Source organism: Oncorhynchus mykiss, chromosome 3 (genome assembly GCF_013265735.2).
Source record: "Oncorhynchus mykiss isolate Arlee chromosome 3, USDA_OmykA_1.1, whole genome shotgun sequence".
NCBI classification, from domain to species: domain Eukaryota; kingdom Metazoa; phylum Chordata; class Actinopteri; order Salmoniformes; family Salmonidae; genus Oncorhynchus; species Oncorhynchus mykiss.
In genome coordinates, this window is record NC_048567.1 from 84221820 (window position 1) to 84242506 (window position 20687).

Here is a 20687-nt window from a genome sequence, read left to right on the forward strand (position 1 = left end):
TATACAGTTGTAATGTGTATACAGCCATAATGTGTATACAGTCATAATATATACAGTTGTAATGTGTATACAGTTGTAATGTGTATACAGTTGTAATGTGTATACAGTTGTAATGTGTATACAGCCATAATGTGTACATAGTTGTAATGTGTATACAGCCATAATATATAGAGTTGTAATGTGTATACAGTTGTAATGTGTATACAGCCATAATATATAGAGTTGTAATGTGTATACAGTTGTAATGTGTATACAGCCATAATATATAGAGTTGTAATGTGTATACAGCCATAATGTGTATACAGCCATAATGTGTATACAGCCATAATATATAGAGTTGTAATGTGTATACAGCCATAATGTGTATACAGCCATAATGTGTATACAGCCATAATGTGTATACAGTTGTAATGTGTATACAGTTGTAAATACATATGAGATGAGTAATGTATAGACTAAGATACAGTAGAATAGTATAGAATACAGTATATACATATGAGATGAGTAATGCATAGACTGAGATACAGTAGGATAGTATAGAATACAGTATATATATATATAGGAGATGAGTAATGTATAGACTAAGATACAGTAGAATAGTATAGAATACAGTATATACATATGAGATGAGTAATGTATAGACTAAGATACAGTAGAATAGTATAGAATACAGTATATACATATGAGATGAGTAATGCAGACTAAGATACAGTAGATGTTGTAATTTTAATGGGTTACAGAGATAATGTTTAAGTTAATTCATTGAGCTGTATCTAAAGATATTTTCTTTACATATGTAATTGTCTTAGAATTTGTGTGTTGTAGATTGAGAGAACTATATACATATTTGTTGTATTGGTTAGTATTGAATTACGCTTTTGACTGCAAGTTCCAGAATGCATTGCGACCGGAAGTAGAGAGAGAACGCGCCAGTTATGTGCAAATGTCAAGTGATTATCCTGACTTTTCGCTAGCAACGTACTTTTATTGTTCTGTAGAATCTAAATTTGTTAAATGTAACGTGACCAAGCATTATTACTAAAATAAGCTTTCATTTCAAACCCGACGTCCCGAGTCATTACTTTGAAAATAGTTATTCTATAGTAGAATAGTACAGAATACAGTATATATATATATATATATATATATATATGAGATGAGTAATTCAAGATATGTAAACATTATTAAAGTGACTAAGTGTTCCATTTATTAAAGTGGCCAATGATTCCAAGTCTGTGTATAGACAGCAGCCTGTCTATATGTTGCATATATTCACAATGGAAATACAAAGAAAGGATAATTATTTAATTATTACTTTCCCCATTCAGTAGTCTACGCATGATAAGCAGTTCCCAAGTGGTGGAGTACTGTGTACGCAGGGTCATTGCTATGCGTAAATTTACGCACTCAAGCAAATGCTTATGTTGATAAATGAGTCCCCGGTCTTTCACACCGCCAGTTCGGTTTGCAGCAGCTGACGAGCAGGGCTCCAGACACTGTGGGCCTGGGTTTGAATGCGTTGCTGACCAATATGGCGTACCCCTCTCAGACTGCCCGAAATGACAGTTAAAGGACAGAACATTTTAAAGTAAATGATATTTTCTTGAGAGGGTTTAGTAACGTCAGTCCCTCTATCGTTTTCCGTGAATACCATTGATCGAGGTCGAGGGGGAAGAGAGGATAAACAGGCTACGGTGGAAACGCCTCGTCAGGTCGATCAGCAGGCGGAAACAGATTGCGCGTTTTATAGTATCTAGAGCCCCATGGCGGCCGGTAGTCAACACACATTTAATATCAAAGACGCTGGACAATAACTTATACCTTTTGTGGTAGGTGTTCTATACAATTTATGACAGTATGATGAAAACAACGTCTGAAAAAAAGATTCAGTAAAATTGTGTTGTTCTGGAAACACATTATTTTGTTTTTTGAAGTTAAAACATACTTAGAGTTGAAGTCGGAAGTTTAAACACACTTAGGTTGGAGTCATTAAAACTCGTTTACATACACTTAGGTTGGAGTCATTAAAACTCGTTTACATACACTTAGGTTGGAGTCATTAAAACTAGTTTACATACACTTAGGTTGGAGTCATTAAAACTAGTTTACATACACTTAGGTTGGAGTCATTAAAACTCGTTTACATACACTTAGGTTGGAGTCATTAAAACTCGTTTACATACACTTAGGTTGGAGTCATTAAAACTAGTTTACATACACTTAGGTTGGAGTCATTAAAACTCGTTTACATACACTTAGGTTGGAGTCATTAAAACTAGTTTACATACACTTAGGTTGGAGTCATTAAAACTCGTTTACATACACTTAGGTTGGAGTCATTAAAACTAGTTTACATACACTCAGGTTGGAGTCATTAAAACTAGTTTACATACACTTAGGTTGGAGTCATTAAAACTAGTTTACATACACTTAGGTTGGAGTCATTAAAACTCGTTTACATACACTTAGGTTGGAGTCATTAAAACTCGTTTACATACACTTAGGTTGGAGTCATTAAAACTCGTTTACATACACTTAGGTTGGAGTCATTAAAACTCGTTTACATACACTTAGGTTGGAGTCATTAAAACTAGTTTACATACACTTAGGTTGGAGTCATTAAAACTTGTTTACATACACTTAGGTTGGAGTCATTAAAACTAGTTTACATACACTTAGGTTGGAGTCATTAAAACTAGTTTACATACACTCAGGTTGGAGTCATTAAAACTTGTTTACATACACTCAGGTTGGAGTCATTAAAACTCGTTTACATACACTTAGGTTGGAGTCATTAAAACTCGTTTACATACACTCAGGTTGGAGTCATTAAAACTCGTTTACATACACTTAGGTTGGAGTCATTAAAACTAGTTTACATACACTCAGGTTGGAGTCATTAAAACTCGTTTACATACACTCAGGTTGGAGTCATTAAAACTCGTTTACATACACTCAGGTTGGAGTCATTAAAACTCGTTTACATACACTCAGGTTGGAGTCATTAAAACTCGTTTACATACACTTAGGTTGGAGTCATTAAAACTATTTTACATTCACTTAGGTTGGAGTCATTAAAACTAGTTTACATTCACTTAGGTTGGAGTCATTAAAACTAGTTTACATTCACTTAGGTTGGAGTCATTAAAACTCGTTTACATACACTTAGGTTGGAGTCATTAAAACTAGTTTACATTCACTTAGGTTGGAGTCATTAAAACTAGTTTACATTCACTTAGGTTGGAGTCATTAAAACTAGTTTACATACACTTAGGTTGGAGTCATTAAAACTAGTTTACATACACTTAGGTTGGAGTCATTAAAACTCGTTTACATACACTTAGGTTGGAGTCATTAAAACTAGTTTACATACACTTAGGTTGGAGTCATTAAAACTAGTTTACATACACTTAGGTTGGAGTCATTAAAACTAGTTTACATACACTTAGGTTGGAGTCATTAAAACTAGTTTACATTCACTTAGGTTGGAGTCATTAAAACTTGTTTACATACACTTAGGTTGGAGTCATTAAAACTCGTTTACATACACTTAGGTTGGAGTCATTAAAACTAGTTTACATACACTTAGGTTGGAGTCATTAAAACTAGTTTACATACACTTAGGTTGGAGTCATTAAAACTAGTTTACATACACTTAGGTTGGAGTCATTAAAACTCGTTTACATACACTTAGGTTGGAGTCATTAAAACTAGTTTACATACACTTAGGTTGGAGTCATTAAAACTCGTTTACATACACTTAGGTTTGAGTCATTAAAACTCGTTTACATACACTTAGGTTGGAGTCATTAAAACTCGTTTACATACACTTAGGTTGGAGTCATTAAAACTCGTTTACATACACTTAGGTTTGAGTCATTAAAACTCGTTTACATACACTTAGGTTGGAGTCATTAAAACTCGTTTACATACACTTAGGTTGGAGTCATTAAAACTCGTTTACATACACTTAGGTTGGAGTCATTAAAACTTGTTTACATACACTTAGGTTGGAGTCATTAAAACTAGTTTACATTCACTTAGGTTGGAGTCATTAAAACTTGTTTACATACACTTAGGTTGGAGTCATTAAAACTCGTTTTTCAACCACTCCACAAATTTCTTGTTAACAAACTATAGTTTTGGCAAGTCAGTTAGGACATCTACTTTGTACATGACACAAGTCATTTTTCCAACAATTGTTTACAGACAGATTATTTCACTTATAATTCACTGTATCACAAGTGAAATAATCTGTCTGTTCCCAGTTTGTTATGACCCAATTCCAGTGGATCAGAAGTTTACATACACTAAGTTGACTGTACCTTTAAACAGCTTGGAAAATTCCAGAAAATTATGTCATGGCTTTAGAAGCTTCTGATGTACTTCAAGGCCTACCTTCAAACTCAGTGCCTCTTTGCTTGACATCATGGGAAAATCAAAATAAATCAGCCAAAACCTCCACAACCTGGTAGACCTCCACAAGTCTGGTTCATCCTTGGGAGCAATTTCCAAACACCTGAAGGTACCACGTTCATCTGTACAAACAATAGTACGCAAGTATAAACACCATGGGACCACGCAGCCGTCATACCGCTCAGGAAGGAGATGCATTCTGCCTGGGGTAGATTTATAGGACTACTGTTTAACCCCTATTATAGTGCCATGATTAGTGAGGATCAGGGTAGATTTATAGGACTATTACAGTGCCATGATTATTGAGGATCAGGGTAGATTTATAGGACTATTATAGTGCCATGATTAGTGAGGATCAGGGTAGATTTATAGGACTACTGTTTAACCCCTATTATAGTGTCATGATTAGTGAGGATCAGGGTAGATTTATAGGACTACTGTTTAACCCCTATTATAGTGTCATGATTAGTGAGGATCAGGGTAGATTTATAGGACTATTACAGTTCCATGATTAGTGAGGATCAGGGTAGATTTATAGGACTACTGTTTAACCCCTATTACAGTTCCATGATTAGTGAGGATCAGGGTAGATTTATAGGACTACTGTTTAACCCCTATTATAGTGTCATGATTAGTGAGGATCAGGGTAGATTTATAGGACTATTATAGTGCCATGATTAGTGAGGATCAGGGTAGATTTATAGGACTATTATAGTGTCATGATTAGTGAGGATCAGGGTAGATTTATAGGACTATTATAGTGTCATGATTAGTGAGGATCAGGGTAGATTTATAGGACTATTATAGTGTCATGATTAGTGAGGATCAGGGTAGATTTATAGGACTATTATAGTGCCATGATTAGTGAGGATCAGGGTAGATTTATAGGACTATTATAGTGCCATGATTAGTGAGGATCAGGGTAGATTTATAGGACTATTATAGTGCCATGATTAGTGAGGATCAGGGTAGATTTATAGGACTACTGTTTAACCCCTATTGTACACTTTTCTCACCTTCCAATTGATTGATTGAAGTTCAACATGACAACTTTCAGGATGAATCAAACCACCATTTTTGATTCATCAATATATTTGGTGCGTATAAAGGCTCTCCAAACCTGTTTTTTTATTTATTTTATTTATTATACATACTTTCCTAATCCTGCCTAAATAATCTACAAAATCAGAGTACCAGTTGGTGCTGAAACAGATGCATATACAGTACCTTTAGAAAATAATTCAGACCCTTCGTATTTCTTCACAAGTGGAATTCAAATGAATTGAATTGTCATTTTTTTGTTAACAATCTACACAAAATACTCTGTCAAAGAGGAAGATTTAAAAACAAGTTCATATAAATAAATAAAAACGTAACTAAAATAGTCATTGTAAAAGTATTCAGACCCTTTGTTATGTCAAGCCTAAATTAGTTCAGAATGTGGCTTAACAAATCACACAATGACATGGAATAATAGGGGTTGACGTGATTTTGGAATGACTTCCTCTGTCCCCCATACATTTAACATCGGTCCCTCAGTCAACTGTTTAATTTCACGCACAGATTCAACCTCAAAGACGAGGGACTCCAGTATCCCTGTCCCCTGACCAGGGAGCTTTACAAAAGCCTCATAAAGAAGGGCAGCGATTGGTAGCTGAGTAACAATAACACATCAGACATTGAACATCTCTTTAAGCATGGTTAAATTAATAATTATGCTGTGGATTATACACTCACCAGGACAGTTTATTAGGTACGCCCATCTAGTACCGGGTTGGTCCCCCTGTGCATCCAGAACAACCTGAATTATTTGGGGCATTCTACAAGGTATCAGGAACGTTTCACAGGAATGTTGGTCCATGCTGACGCGATAGCGTCACGCGACAAGGCACTAAAGTCATATAAATACAAAATGGAAAAGAAATACACTTTTTGGTCTAAATGTAAAGCCTAACAACCTCCTGAACAACCTCTATCCCCAAGCCATAAGACTGCTAAATAGCTGACTAAATAGCTAACAGCATGGACTCTCTGAGTTGACCCCTGTATATTATTTTTGCACTGTCTCTATGTATACTCTCACAAACTAGTCACCTTCCCCCTATACATATCTACCTCCATCACTCCAGTATCCCTGTCTCCTTCCCCCTATACATATCTACCTCCATCACTCCAGTATCCCTGTACATTGTTAATATGGTACTGACCCTGTATATAGTCTCCTTACCCCTATACATACAGTGCCTTGCGAAAGTATTCGGCCCCCTTGAACTTTGCGACCTTTTGCCACATTTCAGGCTTCAAACATAAAGATATAAAACTGTATTTTTTTTGTGAAGAATCAACAACAAGTGGGACACAATCATGAAGTGGAACGACATTTATTGGATATTTCAACCTTTTTTAACAAATCAAAAACTGAAAAATTGGGCGTGCAAAATTATTCAGCCCCTTTACTTTCAGTGCAGCAAACTCTCTCCAGAAGTTCAGTGAGGATCTCTGAATGATCCAATGTTGACCTAAATGACTAATGATGATAAATACAATCCACCTGTGTGTAATCAAGTCTCTGTATAAATGCACCTGCACTGTGATAGTCTCAGAGGTCCGTTAAAAGCGCAGAGAGCATCATGAAGAACAAGGAACACACCAGGCAGGTCCGAGATACTGTTGTGAAGAAGTGTAAAGCCGGATTTGGATACAAAAAGATTTCCCAAGCTTTAAACATCCCAAGGAGCACTGTGCAAGCGATAATATTGAAATGGAAGGAGTATCAGACCACTGCAAATCTACCAAGACCTGGCCGTCCCTCTAAACTTTCAGCTCATACAAGGAGAAGACTGATCAGAGATGCAGCCAAGAGGCCTATGATCACTCTGGATGAACTGCAGAGATCTACAGCTGAGGTGGGAGACTCTGTCCATAGGACAACAATATACAAAGTATATTGCACAAATCTGGCCTTTATGGAAGAGTGGCAAGAAGAAAGCCATTTCTTAAAGATATCCATAAAAAGTGTTGTTTAAAGTTTGCCACAAGCCACCTGGGAGACACACCAAACATGTGGAAGAAGGTGCTCTGGTCAGATGAAACCAAAATTGAACTTATTGGCAACAATGCAAAACGTTATGTTTGGCGTAAAAGCATCACAGCTGAACACACCATCCCCACTGTCAAACATGGTGGTGGCAGCAACATGGTTTGGGCCTGCTTTTCTTCAGCAGGGACAGGGAAGATGGTTAAAATTGATGGGAAGATGGATGGAGCCAAATACAGGACCATTCTGGAAGAAAACCTGATGGAGTCTGCAAAAGACCTGAGACTGGGACGGAGATTTGTCTTCCAACAAGACAATGATCCAAAACATAAAGCAAAATCTACAATGGAATGGTTCAAAAATAAACATATCCAGGTGTTAGAATGGCCAAGTCAAAGTCCAGACCTGAATCCAATCGAGAATCTGTGGAAAAAACTGAAAACTGCTGTTCACAAATGCTCTCCATCTGAGCTCGAGCTGTTTTGCAAGGAGGAATGGGAAAAAATGTCAGTCTCTCGATGTGCAAAACTGAGAGACATACCCCAAGCGACTTACAGCTGTAATCGCAGCAAAAGGTGGCGCTACAAAGTATTAACTTAAGGGGGCTGAATAATTTTGCACGCCCAATTTTTCAGTTTTTGATTTGTTAAAAAAGTTTGAAATATCCAATAAATGTCCTTCCACTTCAAGATTGTGTCCCACTTGTTGTAGATTCTTCACAAAAAAATACAGTTTTATATCTTTATGTTTGAAGCCTGAAATGTGGCAAAAGGTCGCAAAGTTCAAGGGGGCCGAATACTTTCGCAAGGCACTGTATATTCTGAACCTGTTCTCTAGAAGGATTCTATATTCTGAACCTGTTCTCTAGAGGGATTCTATATTCTGAACCTGTTCTCTAGATGGATTCTATATTCTGAACCTGTTCTCTAAAAGGATTCTATATTCTGAACCTGTTCTCTAGATGGATTCTATATTCTGAACCTGTTCTCTAGAAGGATTCTATATTCTGAACCTGTTCTCTAGAAGGATTCTATATTCTGAACCTGTTCTCTAGATGGATTCTATATTCTGAACCTGTTCTCTAGATGGATTCTATATTCTGAACCTGTGCTCTAGAAGGATTCTATATTCTATACCTGTTCTCTAGATGGATTCTATATTCTGAACCTGTTCTCTAGAAGGATTCTATATTCTGAACCTGTTCTCTAGGTGGATTCTATATTCTGAACCTGTTCTCTAGAAGGATTCTATATTCTGAACCTGTTCTCTAGAAGGATTCTATATTCTGAACCTGTTCTCTAGAAGGATTCTATATTCTGAACCTGTTCTCTAGATGGATTCTATATTCTGAACCTGTTCTCTAGAAGGATTCTATATTCTGAACCTGTTCTCTAGATGGATTCTATATTCTGAACCTGTTCTCTAGAACGATTCTATATTCTGAACCTGTTCTCTAGAACGATTCTATATTCTGAACCTGTTCTCTAGATGGATTCTATATTCTGAACCTGTTCTCTAGATGGATTCTATATTCTGAACCTGTTCTCTAGAAGGATTCTATATTCTGAACCTGTTCTCTAGAAGGATTCTATATTCTGAACCTGTTCTCTAGATGAATTCTATATTCTGAACCTGTTCTCTAGAACAATTCTATATTCTGAACCTGTTCTCTAGAACGATTCTATATTCTGAACCTGTTCTCTAGATGGATTCTATATTCTATACCTGTTCTCTAGAAGGATTCTATATTCTGAACCTGTTCTCTAGATGGATTCTATATTCTGAACCTGTTCTCTAGATGGATTCTATATTCTATACCTGTTCTCTAGATGGATTCTATATTCTGAACCTGTTCTCTAGATGGATTCTATATTCTGAACCTGTTCTCTAGATGGATTCTATATTCTATACCTGTTCTCTAGAAGGATTCTATATTCTGAACCTGTTCTCTAGAACGATTCTATATTCTGAACCTGTTCTCTAGATGGATTCTATATTCTATACCTGTTCTCTAGATGGATTCTATATTCTGAACCTGTTCTCTAGAACGATTCTATATTCTGAACCTGTTCTCTAGATGGATTCTATATTCTGAACCTGTTCTCTAGATGGATTCTATATCCTGACCCTGTGCTCTAGAAGGATTCTATATCCTGACCCTGTGCTCTAGAAGGATTCTATATTCTGAACCTGTTCTCTAGGTGGATTCTATATTCTGAACCTGTTCTCTAGATGGATTCTATATTCTGAACCTGTTCTCTAGATGGATTCTATATTCTGAACCTGTTCTCTAGATGGATTCTATATTCTGAACCTGTTCTCTAGAAGGTATTTAAAGGGATGGCTGAAGACACATGTACTGAAAACCCTACTGTATGAAAACTCCACAAGAAAATCTGTCGCCCAGCAAGTGGGAGGGTTTTCAGCGGTTTAATTAAATGTATTCAGCGAGCTCAAAAGAAAAGCACGTTACATACCTTCATAAATTAAGTCTGAATACCAACTACTGAAGTGGGTATGAAAGGCGTCCTAAGTCGGAATTCGGGCTTTCATGAATTGGAAAAATCCTCATGAATTGGAAATATTCACTTCCTGAATTGACTACATTGAAAAGTGAATTGACCCCAACTCGGATTCAAACGCATAAAAGGTATATGATAACTACACTGAACAAAAATATAAACACAACATTTAAAGTTGTGCACAAATTAATTTACATCACTGTTAGTGAGCATTTCTTCCTTGCCAAGATAATCCATCCGCCTGACAGGTGTGGCATATCAAGAAGATGATTTAACAGCATGAGCATTACACAGTAGCACCTTGTGCTAGGAACAATAAAAGGCCACTCTAAAATGTGCAGTTTTGTCACACAACACAATGCCACAGATGTCTCAAGTTTTGAAGGAGGGTGCAATTGGAATGCGGACAGCAGGAATGTCCACCAGAGCTGTTGCCAGATAATTGAATGTTAATTTCTCTACCATAAGCCACCTCCAATGTCATTTTAGAGAATATGGCGATACGTCCAGCCAGCCTCACAACCACAGACCACGTGTAACCAGGCCAGCCCAGGAGGTCCACATCCGGCTTCTTCACCTGCGAAATCGCCTGAGACCAGCCACCCAGACAGCTGATGAAACGGAGGAGTATTTCTGTCTGTAATAAAGCCCTTTTGTGGGGAAAGACTCATTCTGATTAGTTGGGCCTATGCCCTCGCAGGCCCACCCATGGCTGTGCCCCTGCCCAGTCATGTTAAATCCATAGATTAGGGCCTAATGAATTTATTTCAATTGAGTTAATATGAAGTGGAACTCAGTACAATTGTTGATATTGTTGCATGTTGTGTTTATATCTTTGTTCAGTATACATAGGGTCCCAAATGACACCCTATTCCAGATATAGTGCACTACTTTAGACCCAAATGGCACCCTATTCCAGATACAGTGCACTACTTTAGACCCAAATGGCACCCTATTCCAGATATAGTGCACTACTTTAGACCCAAATGGCACCCTATTCCAGATATAGTGCACTACTTTTGACCAGAGCCCTGGAAGACAATAGGGTGCCATTTCGGAGGCAAACATTCTGTGCTTCATCTTCAACTCTGACTGAGAGACAATCTCATCTCCTCCTCCCTGACACTCCTATCCAATCGGTGTGTCTCTGACTCCAGCACAGAGGGGATTGGTTGCTGCGAGACCAACACCAGAGAATCAGTCAAGTCTTGGCGAAGAGACACCAGCCATTGGTTGTTCCTGGAGGAGTGTTGGATAAACTCCACCCTCTCCCGGTGGTCGAGGACGAGTGTCAGCTGTAGGTAGTGTACCTGCGAGGTTAGGGAACGTTCAACATTAATATAAAGGTGTATCGTTCAATCACCTTGATAAATTATGATTAAATAATCTTGACAAATCATAGTATACATCTGAAATGACACTGTATTCCCTCACCGGCCCGTGATCAATAGTTATGATCTATAATGATCAGACACCGTGATCAATAATTAGGATTTATAATGATCAGACACCATGATCAATAGTTATGATCTATAATGATCAGACACCGTGATCAATAATTATGATTTATAATGATCTGACACCGTGATCAATAGTTATGATCTATAATGATCAGACACCGTGATCAATAATTAGGATTTATAATGATCTGACACCATGATCAATAGTTATGATCTATAATGATCAGACACCGTGATCAATAATTAGGATTTATAATGATCAGACACCATGATCAATAGTTATGATCTATAATGATCAGACACCGTGATCAATAATTATGATTTATAATGATCTGACACCGTGATCAATAGTTATGATCTATAATGATCAGACACCGTGATCAATAATTAGGATTTATAATGATCTGACACCGTGATCAATAGTTATGATCTATAATGATCAGATACCGTGATCAATAGTTATGATCTATAATGATCAGACACCGTGATCAATAGTTATGATTTATAATGATCAGACACCGTGATCAATAGTTATGATTTATAATGATCAGACACCGTGATCAATAGTTATGATTTATAATGATCAGACACCGTGATCAATAGTTATGATTTATAATGATCAGACACCGTGATCAATAGTTATGATTGATAATGATCAGACACCGTGATCAATAGTTATGATTTATAATGATCAGACACCGTGATCAATATTTATGATCTATAACGATCAGACACCGTGATCAATAGTTATGATCTATAACTATCAGACACCGTGATCAATAGTTATGATCTATAATGATCAGACACCGTGATCAATAGTTATGATCTATAACGATCAGATACCGTGATCAATAGTTATGATCTATAACGATCAGACACCGTGATCAATAGTTATGATCTATAACGATCAGACACCATAATCAATAGTTATGATCTATAACGATCAGACACCATAATCAATAGTTATGATCTATAACGATCAGACACCGTAATCAATAGTTATGATCTATAACGATCAGACACCGTGATCAATAGTTATGATCTATAACGATCAGACACCATAATCAATAGTTATGATCTATAACAATCAGACACCGTAATCAATAGTTATGATCTATAACGATCAGACACCGTAATCAATAGTTATGATCTATAACGATCAGACTCCGTGATCAATAGTTATGGTCCTCTGCGTGATTCAGAGTCCAAAGCTACAGAACTGTAATAGTCCGGCCGCCCAGTGACCGTGCACCTCCCCAAAATACACTCTGTGTACACGGCTTCTCTTCTTTTGAACGGTTGGAGAAATCGCTTCAGGGAGGCGCGCTGAGAATTTAAAAAAATATGAAAGCAATGGTTCTATATTTTAGAACACTGCTGTGCAGACACTGTTGTGAACTCTGATGAGCCCTTAAGGGAATTGGATACAGATTGGGACACAGCCACGGTGTCCACGGTGCCCTACCTGGTCCTCTAGCTCCTTCACCTTGGTCCTAAGGAGTCCCAACTCCTCTGTTTCCAGACCAACCAAGCCCCTGGACTCCTACAGAACAGAAAGGAGTTAACACTCTGTCTAAATTCAGCACATTTCAGTGGGGGTTCCCCCCCCCCCCTGAGTAATCCTCTGTGCAGATTTGCCACTCACATAATTACTGAAGTTATTTGGGATGCAAAGTGATTTGTAGATGAGTTATTTGGTGCAGTCCAACTGCACTGTAGTAGAGCCCATTGAGTTGTAACTGCTAGTGACATGACCAGAGTAGTTAGTAGACGGTTGATGACCAACCTGAGCTCTGTCTCTGAGGCTGCTGGAGGACAACTCATCACGTGATGATCCTCTCTCCGTCTTTAACACAAACCACATCAGAAGTATCATTCGAAATAGTAAGGTAACTGTTCTGAATTATCCAAGTCTGGGACTAGAAAACAGGCAAATGTGAGGGCACCTCCTTTCTATTCGGGATCCGGAATCCGGTGAATGGATGATTAACTTAACCTTTAGTTGTGCAGGTAAATAAGGTAGAAAACAAGGAGGATCAGTGTACCTGTGTCAGCATCTCTCTGAGGTGTTTCCTCTCAGTCTTCAGTCTGTCAGTGCGTTGTTCCAGTTGTGTGTTCCTCCTCTGTAGCCGTCTATGGTCTATCTCTAGCTGGGCCACGGCCCTCTGCAGGACAGACAGACGTTCCTGGACCAGGGGGTCTATCTCTAGCTGGGCCACGTCCCTCTGCAGGACAGACAGACGTTCCTGGACCAGGGGGTCCATCTCTAGCTGGGCCACGGCCCTCTGCAGGATAGACAGACAGTCTTTTACACCAGGGTCCATCTCTAGCTGGGCCACGGCCCTCTGCAGGACAGACATTCCTGGACCAGGGGGTCTATCTCTAGCTGGGCCACGTCCCTCTGCAGGACAGACAGACGTTCCTGGACCACAGGGTCCATCTCTAGCTCGGCCACGGCCCTCTGCAGGACAGGCAGTCTTTTACATCAGGGTCGTGTACTGAACTGTACAGCACTACTGTCTCCTGTATGGGCAGACAGGTCTGACAGGTACTCACCAGACACACTGAATTGCTGCTCACAACTGGAAAACTGTCCCTTAGGGGGTTATAAAGTCCCTTGGGGGGTTATAACATGTCTTGGGGGGTTGTAACATGTCTTGGGGGGTTATAACATGTCTTGGGGGGGGTTATAACATGTCTTGGGGGGGTTATAACATGCCTTGGCGGGTTATAACATGTCTTGGGGGTTATTACATTTTTTGGGGGGTTATAACATGTCTTGAGGGGTTATACCATGTCTTGGGGGTTATAATGTCCATTAGGGGGTTTTAACATGCCTTGGGGGGTTATAACATGCCTTGGGGGGTTATAACATGTCCTGGGGGGGGTTATAACATGTCTTGGGGGGTTATAACATGTATTGGGGGGTTATAACATTTGAGGAGGGGAGTTATAACAGCTAACATGTTAACACATGGGCCCCGGTCTAAAGCAGTGCACTATATATTTGTAAAGAGGTGTCTGGTCCAATCCCTTCTCCTGATCAGCTCACATCCTTTACCTACAGACACCAGGCCACATCCTTTACCTACAGACACCAGCTCACATCCTTTACCTAAAGACACCAGCTCACATCCTTTACCTACAGACACCAGGCCACATCCTTTACCTACAGACACCAGCTCACATCCTTTACCTACAGACACCAGGCCACATCCTTTACCTACATTCACCAGACCACATCCTTTACCTACAGACACCAGGCCACATCCTTTACCTACAGACACCAGGCCACATCCTTTACCTACAGACACCAGGCCACATCCTTTACCTACAGACACCAGCTCACATCCTTTACCTACAGTCACCAGGCCACATCCTTTACCTACAGACACCAGGCCACATCCTTTACCTACAGACACCAGCTCACATCCTTTACCTAAAGACACCAGCTCACATCCTTTACCTACAGACACCAGGCCACATCCTTTACCTACAGACACCAGCTCACATCCTTTACCTACAGACACCAGGCCACATCCTTTACCTACAGACACCAGACCACATCCTTTACCTACAGACACCAGGCCACATCCTTTACCTACAGACACCAGGCCACATCCTTTACCTACAGACACCAGGCCACATCCTTTACCTACAGACACCAGGCCACATCCTTTACCTACAGACACCAGACCACATCCTTTACCTGCAGACACCAGATCACATCCTTTACCTACAGACACCAGATCACATCCTTTACCTACAGACACCAGACCACATCCTTTACCTACAGACACCAGGCCACATCCTTTACCTACAGACACCAGATCACATCCTTTACCTACAGACACCAGGCCACATCCTTTACCAACAGACATCAGGCCACATCCTTTACCAACAGACACCAGGCCACATCCTTTACCTGCAGACACCAGGCCACATCCTTTACCTACAGACACCAGGCTACATCCTTTACCTACAGACACCAGGCCACATCCTTTACCTACAGACACCAGCTCACATCCTTTACCTACAGACACCAGGCCACATCCTTTACCTGCAGACACCAGACCACATCCTTTACCTACAGACACCAGGCCACATCCTTTACCTACAGACACCAGGCCACATCCTTTACCTACAGACACCAGCTCACATCCTTTACCTAAAGACACCAGCTCACATCCTTTACCTACAGACACCAGGCCACATCCTTTACCTACAGACACCAGCTCACATCCTTTACCTACAGACACCAGGCCACATCCTTTACCTACATTCACCAGACCACATCCTTTACCTACAGACACCAGGCCACATCCTTTACCTACAGACACCAGGCCACATCCTTTACCTACAGACACCAGGCCACATCCTTTACCTACAGACACCAGCTCACATCCTTTACCTACAGTCACCAGGCCACATCCTTTACCTACAGACACCAGGCCACATCCTTTACCTACAGACACCAGCTCACATCCTTTACCTAAAGACACCAGCTCACATCCTTTACCTACAGACACCAGGCCACATCCTTTACCTACAGACACCAGCTCACATCCTTTACCTACAGACACCAGGCCACATCCTTTACCTACAGACACCAGACCACATCCTTTACCTACAGACACCAGGCCACATCCTTTACCTACAGACACCAGGCCACATCCTTTACCTACAGACACCAGGCCACATCCTTTACCTACAGACACCAGGCCACATCCTTTACCTACAGACACCAGACCACATCCTTTACCTGCAGACACCAGATCACATCCTTTACCTACAGACACCAGATCACATCCTTTACCTACAGACACCAGACCACATCCTTTACCTACAGACACCAGGCCACATCCTTTACCTACAGACACCAGATCACATCCTTTACCTACAGACACCAGGCCACATCCTTTACCAACAGACATCAGGCCACATCCTTTACCAACAGACACCAGGCCACATCCTTTACCTGCAGACACCAGGCCACATCCTTTACCTACAGACACCAGGCTACATCCTTTACCTACAGACACCAGGCCACATCCTTTACCTACAGACACCAGCTCACATCCTTTACCTACAGACACCAGGCCACATCCTTTACCTGCAGACACCAGACCACATCCTTTACCTACAGACACCAGGCCACATCCTTTACCTACAGACACCAGGCCACATCCTTTACCTACAGACACCAGACTAACTGTGTCCAGCTCGAAGGACCAATATTGACAGTGGTTTGCATCCCAAATGGCACCCTATTCCCTATATAGTGCACTACTAGTGACCAGGGTCCATAGGGGTCATTTGGGGCGCAACCATAGAGAGGAGTTGTACTAACCTCAGATCCCGCCCCTCTGCTTTGCTCCTGTTGGTGGGCTCTGTCCCGGTAGCCAATCATGGTAGCCTCAGTCTTCTCCAGGGCAGCTGTGACACGGTCTCTGTCCTTACCGAGTTCCTCTACCCTCTCTCTCAGGGTGTAAAGCTCTGTCTCTCTCTGTCTCAACAGTCTAAGACTCTCCTGGCCCTCCTCTTCTCTCTGTCTCAACAGTCTCTCCCTTTCCTCTGTGTCCAGGAGCTGGGAGGACACTCTCTTCCTCAGAGTATCTACCTCGTCCTGAAGCCAGACCTCTCTTCCTGGACCCTCCCGACTTCTTTCTCCTCTCTTCTGGTCTGTCGCCTCCCTTTGTTCCCCAGGCTCTATCAGTCTCCTCTGTTCATCTGTCTCTTCTTTCTCCAGACTCTGCAGGTTCACTTCCTCTGTGTCTCTCTTCCTCTCCTCCAGTTTATCTTTCTCCTCTCTGTAAGATTTCTCTCTCACCCTCTCCAGCTCCGTCTCCCTCTCTCTCAGCATGTCCGTGACTAACTCTACACGCCTCAGGCTCTCCTGCTCCCTTAGTTTCAGACTCTCCCTCCTCTCCTCCTCTTCCTGTCTCAACTTCTCCATCTTCCGCTGAAGCCTCTCAATCTCGCTCTTCTTCTCTTCTCTCACTCCCTCCATCTCTCCCTCCACCACTCTGATTCTCTCTCTGAGCTGTGTAACTGCCTTCTCAGCAGCCAGACATCTGAGCTCTGTCCTCTGTTCCTCCAGGACATCCAGTCTAGCCCTGGTGGTGGTCAGCTCAGCCTCCTTCTCTCCCAACACCTCCTCCATCTCCTTCTGTCTCCTGTCATTCTCTCTCACTGCCTCCTCCATCTCCTCCTCTCTGTCTCTGAGCTTTCTCTCCACCTCCCTTTTCTCTTGCTCCACAGCCCTGGTCCTCCCTCGCAGCTCCTCCACCTCCCCCCGGGCAGCACGCAGGCTCTCCTCCCTGCTCTTCACCATCTCCTCTTTCCTCTCCTGCAGGAGGCTCCTTAGCCTCTCCCCCTCCCTGTGGCTCTCCTCCAGCAGCTGGTTCAGGATAGCCATCTCCTGCATGGCTGTCTTCAGCCCCTCTCTCATCTTCTGGTTGTCCCCCTCCTTCTCCTGCACCTCCTTCCTGCTTCTCTCCCTGCTCCTGGTCATCTCTGCTCCCTGCTCCTTCAGGGTGGCCAGACTGAGGGCCAGCGCCTCCCTGCTCTCCTTCAACTCCTCCTCCATCCTTCTCAGTGAGGAGCCAGTCCTCTCCTTCTCTCTCCTCTCTCTGTGAGTCTCATCCTTCAGGATCCCAGCCTCTCTCTCCTTCTTCCTGATCTCAGCTAAGAGGTGGTCTCTCTCCTCCTCCAGGGCTTTAACCTGAGCCCCCAGCCTCTCTACACGACATCCTCTATCCTCCTGCAGGAGGCGTTGTCCTCTCTGCACCTCCTCTAGTCTGGACCTCAGTCTCTCTCCCTCCGTCTGCTCCTCTTTCAGCTGGGCACCCAACCATTCCCTCTCCTCCTTGTTCCTCCTCAATACGTCCTCCTGTCTCTCCCTCTCCTCCTCACTCCTTTTCAGTTCCTCCTTCTGTCTCTGTCTTTCTCCACCGCTCTCTACCGCTCTCACCCTAAAGTCCTCCTCCTCTCTCTCCTTCAGGAGCTGTGAGAGCCTTGCTACTTCTTTTATCCGTTCCTCCACTCTTTCTTTCCATTTCTTCACCTCCTCTTCCAGTCTCACGTTGTGCTGCTCTGTTTCCTGTGCCTGTTCTCTCTCCCTCTCCCTCTCCTCCTTGGCCAGGTGTAGTGCTTTATCCCTGTCTCTGCTCTGACTCCTCTCGGTCTCTAGTAAAGACTCCGTCTCTATCAGAAGGTCTGAGACGTGTTTCTCTGAGAGCTCTGACTGGTGCATTCTGTCTTTCAGATTTCTCAACTCTTCCTCTCTCTGCTGTAGCCTAGCCCCGGCCTTCTCTTCCTCCTCCCTCAGTTTATCTACCTCCTCTTCTCTTTCCCTCAGCTGAGCCATCTGTCTCTCCATCTTCCCCTCTAGTGTCTGCTGCTCTCTCTTCCCCTCATCCCTCTCTTCTTCTAAGACAATCAACTTCACTCTCAAGACCTCAACCTCTCCTTCTCTCAGCTCCAGCTTTCCTCTCAGTCTCTCCTCTCGCTCCCTTCCCTCCGACTCCTTCCTCCTCTTTCTCAGACTCTCTTGGTATCTTTCTCTCTCCCTCTCTCTGAGCTGTGAGTTCTCTCTCTCCACGGCAAACATTTTGTTCTCCAATAGTTCAGTTTTCTTCAGTTCTGCCTCCAGATTGTCTCTTTCTTCCTCCAGTGAGATCATTCTAGTTTTCAGTTCCTCTATATTCTCTAATCTCTTCCTTCCATCTACCTCCTCCTTTTTCAGTTGTTCTGCTATCTTGTCACTCTCTCTTTTCACAGCCTTTAGTTGTTCACTGTTATTCTTCTCTTTTTCAGTGAGCCTCTGATTCAGTCTCGCATTTTCTCTCTCCCTCTCCTCTGCTTTCTCCCTCCATCTCTCTACCTCTTCTGCTCTCTCCTCTGCTTTCTCCCTCCATCTCTCCCCTTCTTCTGCTCTCTTTTCTGCTTTCTCCCTCCATCTCTCTCCCTCCTCTGCTTTCTCCCTCCATCTCTCTCCCTCCTCTGCTTTTTCCCTCCATCTCTCCCCCTCTTCTGCTCTCTTTTCTGCTTTCTCCCTCCATCTCTCTCCCTCCTCTGCTTTCTCCCTCCATCTCCCTCCCTCCTCTGCTCTCTCCTCTGCTTTCTCCCTCCATCTCTCTCCCTCCTCTGCTTTCTCCCTCCATCTCTCTCCCTCCTCTGCTTTCTCCCTCCATCTCTCTCCCTCATCTGCTCTTTCTCTCCATCTCTCCCCCTCCTCCTTCAGTTCTCTCTCTCTGTGTTGGTGGCTCTTGTGTTCTGCGGTTAGTCTCTCCAGCTCTGCGTCTCTCTCCTCCAACAGACACGACATCTCCTCCTTCTCCTTCTCCAATCCCTCCATCCTGTTCTTCACCTCCTGTACCTCCACGTCTTTCTGTGCCAGCTCTTCTTTCAATCTCTCCGCCCTCTCACTCTCTTCTGCTTCTCTCTTTTCCATCTTCCTCTCTTCCTCTATCTCCTTGTCCCGGAGTTTGGTGTTGACCTCTTCTAAAGCCTGAAGGTTCCCCTTTAATATCTCAATGTCCTTCAACTCTTCCTCCAGAGAGATGACCATGGCTTTCAGCTCTGTCATCTCCTCCTCTCTCTTTCTCATCTCTCCTTCCCTTGTTCTCAGAACTTCTGCCACCTTCTCCATCTCTCTTCTTCTGTCTTTCAGTTGTTCACTCTCTTTATTCTCTGTTTCTTTAAACCTCTGACTCATTTCCACCATTTCCCTCTCCAGATTGTCTCTTTCTTCCTCCAGTGAGATTATTCTAGTTTTCAGCTCCTCTATCTCCTCTAATCTCTCCCTTCCCTCTGACTCATTCCTCCTCTTTCTCAGACTCTCCTCCTGGTATATTTCTCTCTCCCTCTCTCTGAGCTGTGAGTTCTCTCTCTCCACGGCAAACATTTTGTTCTCCAATAGTTCAGTTTTCTTCAGTTCTGCCTCCAGATTGTCTCTTTCTTCCTCCAGTGAGATCATTCTAGTTTTCAGTTCCTCTATATTCTCTAATCTCTTCCTTCCATCTACCTCCTCCTTTTTCAGTTGTTCTGCTATCTTGTCACTCTCTCTTTTCACAGCCTTTAGTTGTTCACTGTTATTCTTCTCTTTTTCAGTGAGCCTCTGACTCAGTCTCTCATATTCTCTCTCCCTCTCCTCTGCTCTCTCCCTCCATCTCTCTACCTCTTCTGCTCTCTCCTCTGCTTTCTCCCTCCATCTCTCTCCCTCTTCTGCTCTATTTTCTGCTTTCTCCC

At 42.2% G+C, this 20687-nt stretch overlaps 1 protein-coding gene across 1 annotated transcript in view; it reads right to left on the minus strand.

Moving 5' to 3' along the window:
* Positions 1 to 10907: 10907 nt before the first annotated feature.
* The window catches only part of si:dkey-230p4.1 (trichohyalin), a 68631-nt gene continuing 58851 nt past the window's right edge, over positions 10908 to 20687 (minus strand). The window contains exons 20-25 of the mRNA XM_036965273.1: positions 16786 to 19401; positions 13481 to 13720; positions 13222 to 13281; positions 12901 to 12978; positions 12624 to 12761; positions 10908 to 11285 (exon numbers count right to left, since the gene is read on the minus strand). Coding sequence (XP_036821168.1) covers positions 11058 to 11285; positions 12624 to 12761; positions 12901 to 12978; positions 13222 to 13281; positions 13481 to 13720; positions 16786 to 19401 — 3360 coding nt within the window. The 3' untranslated portion in view covers positions 10908 to 11057. The remainder of the gene's footprint in view (positions 11286 to 12623; positions 12762 to 12900; positions 12979 to 13221; positions 13282 to 13480; positions 13721 to 16785; positions 19402 to 20687) is intronic.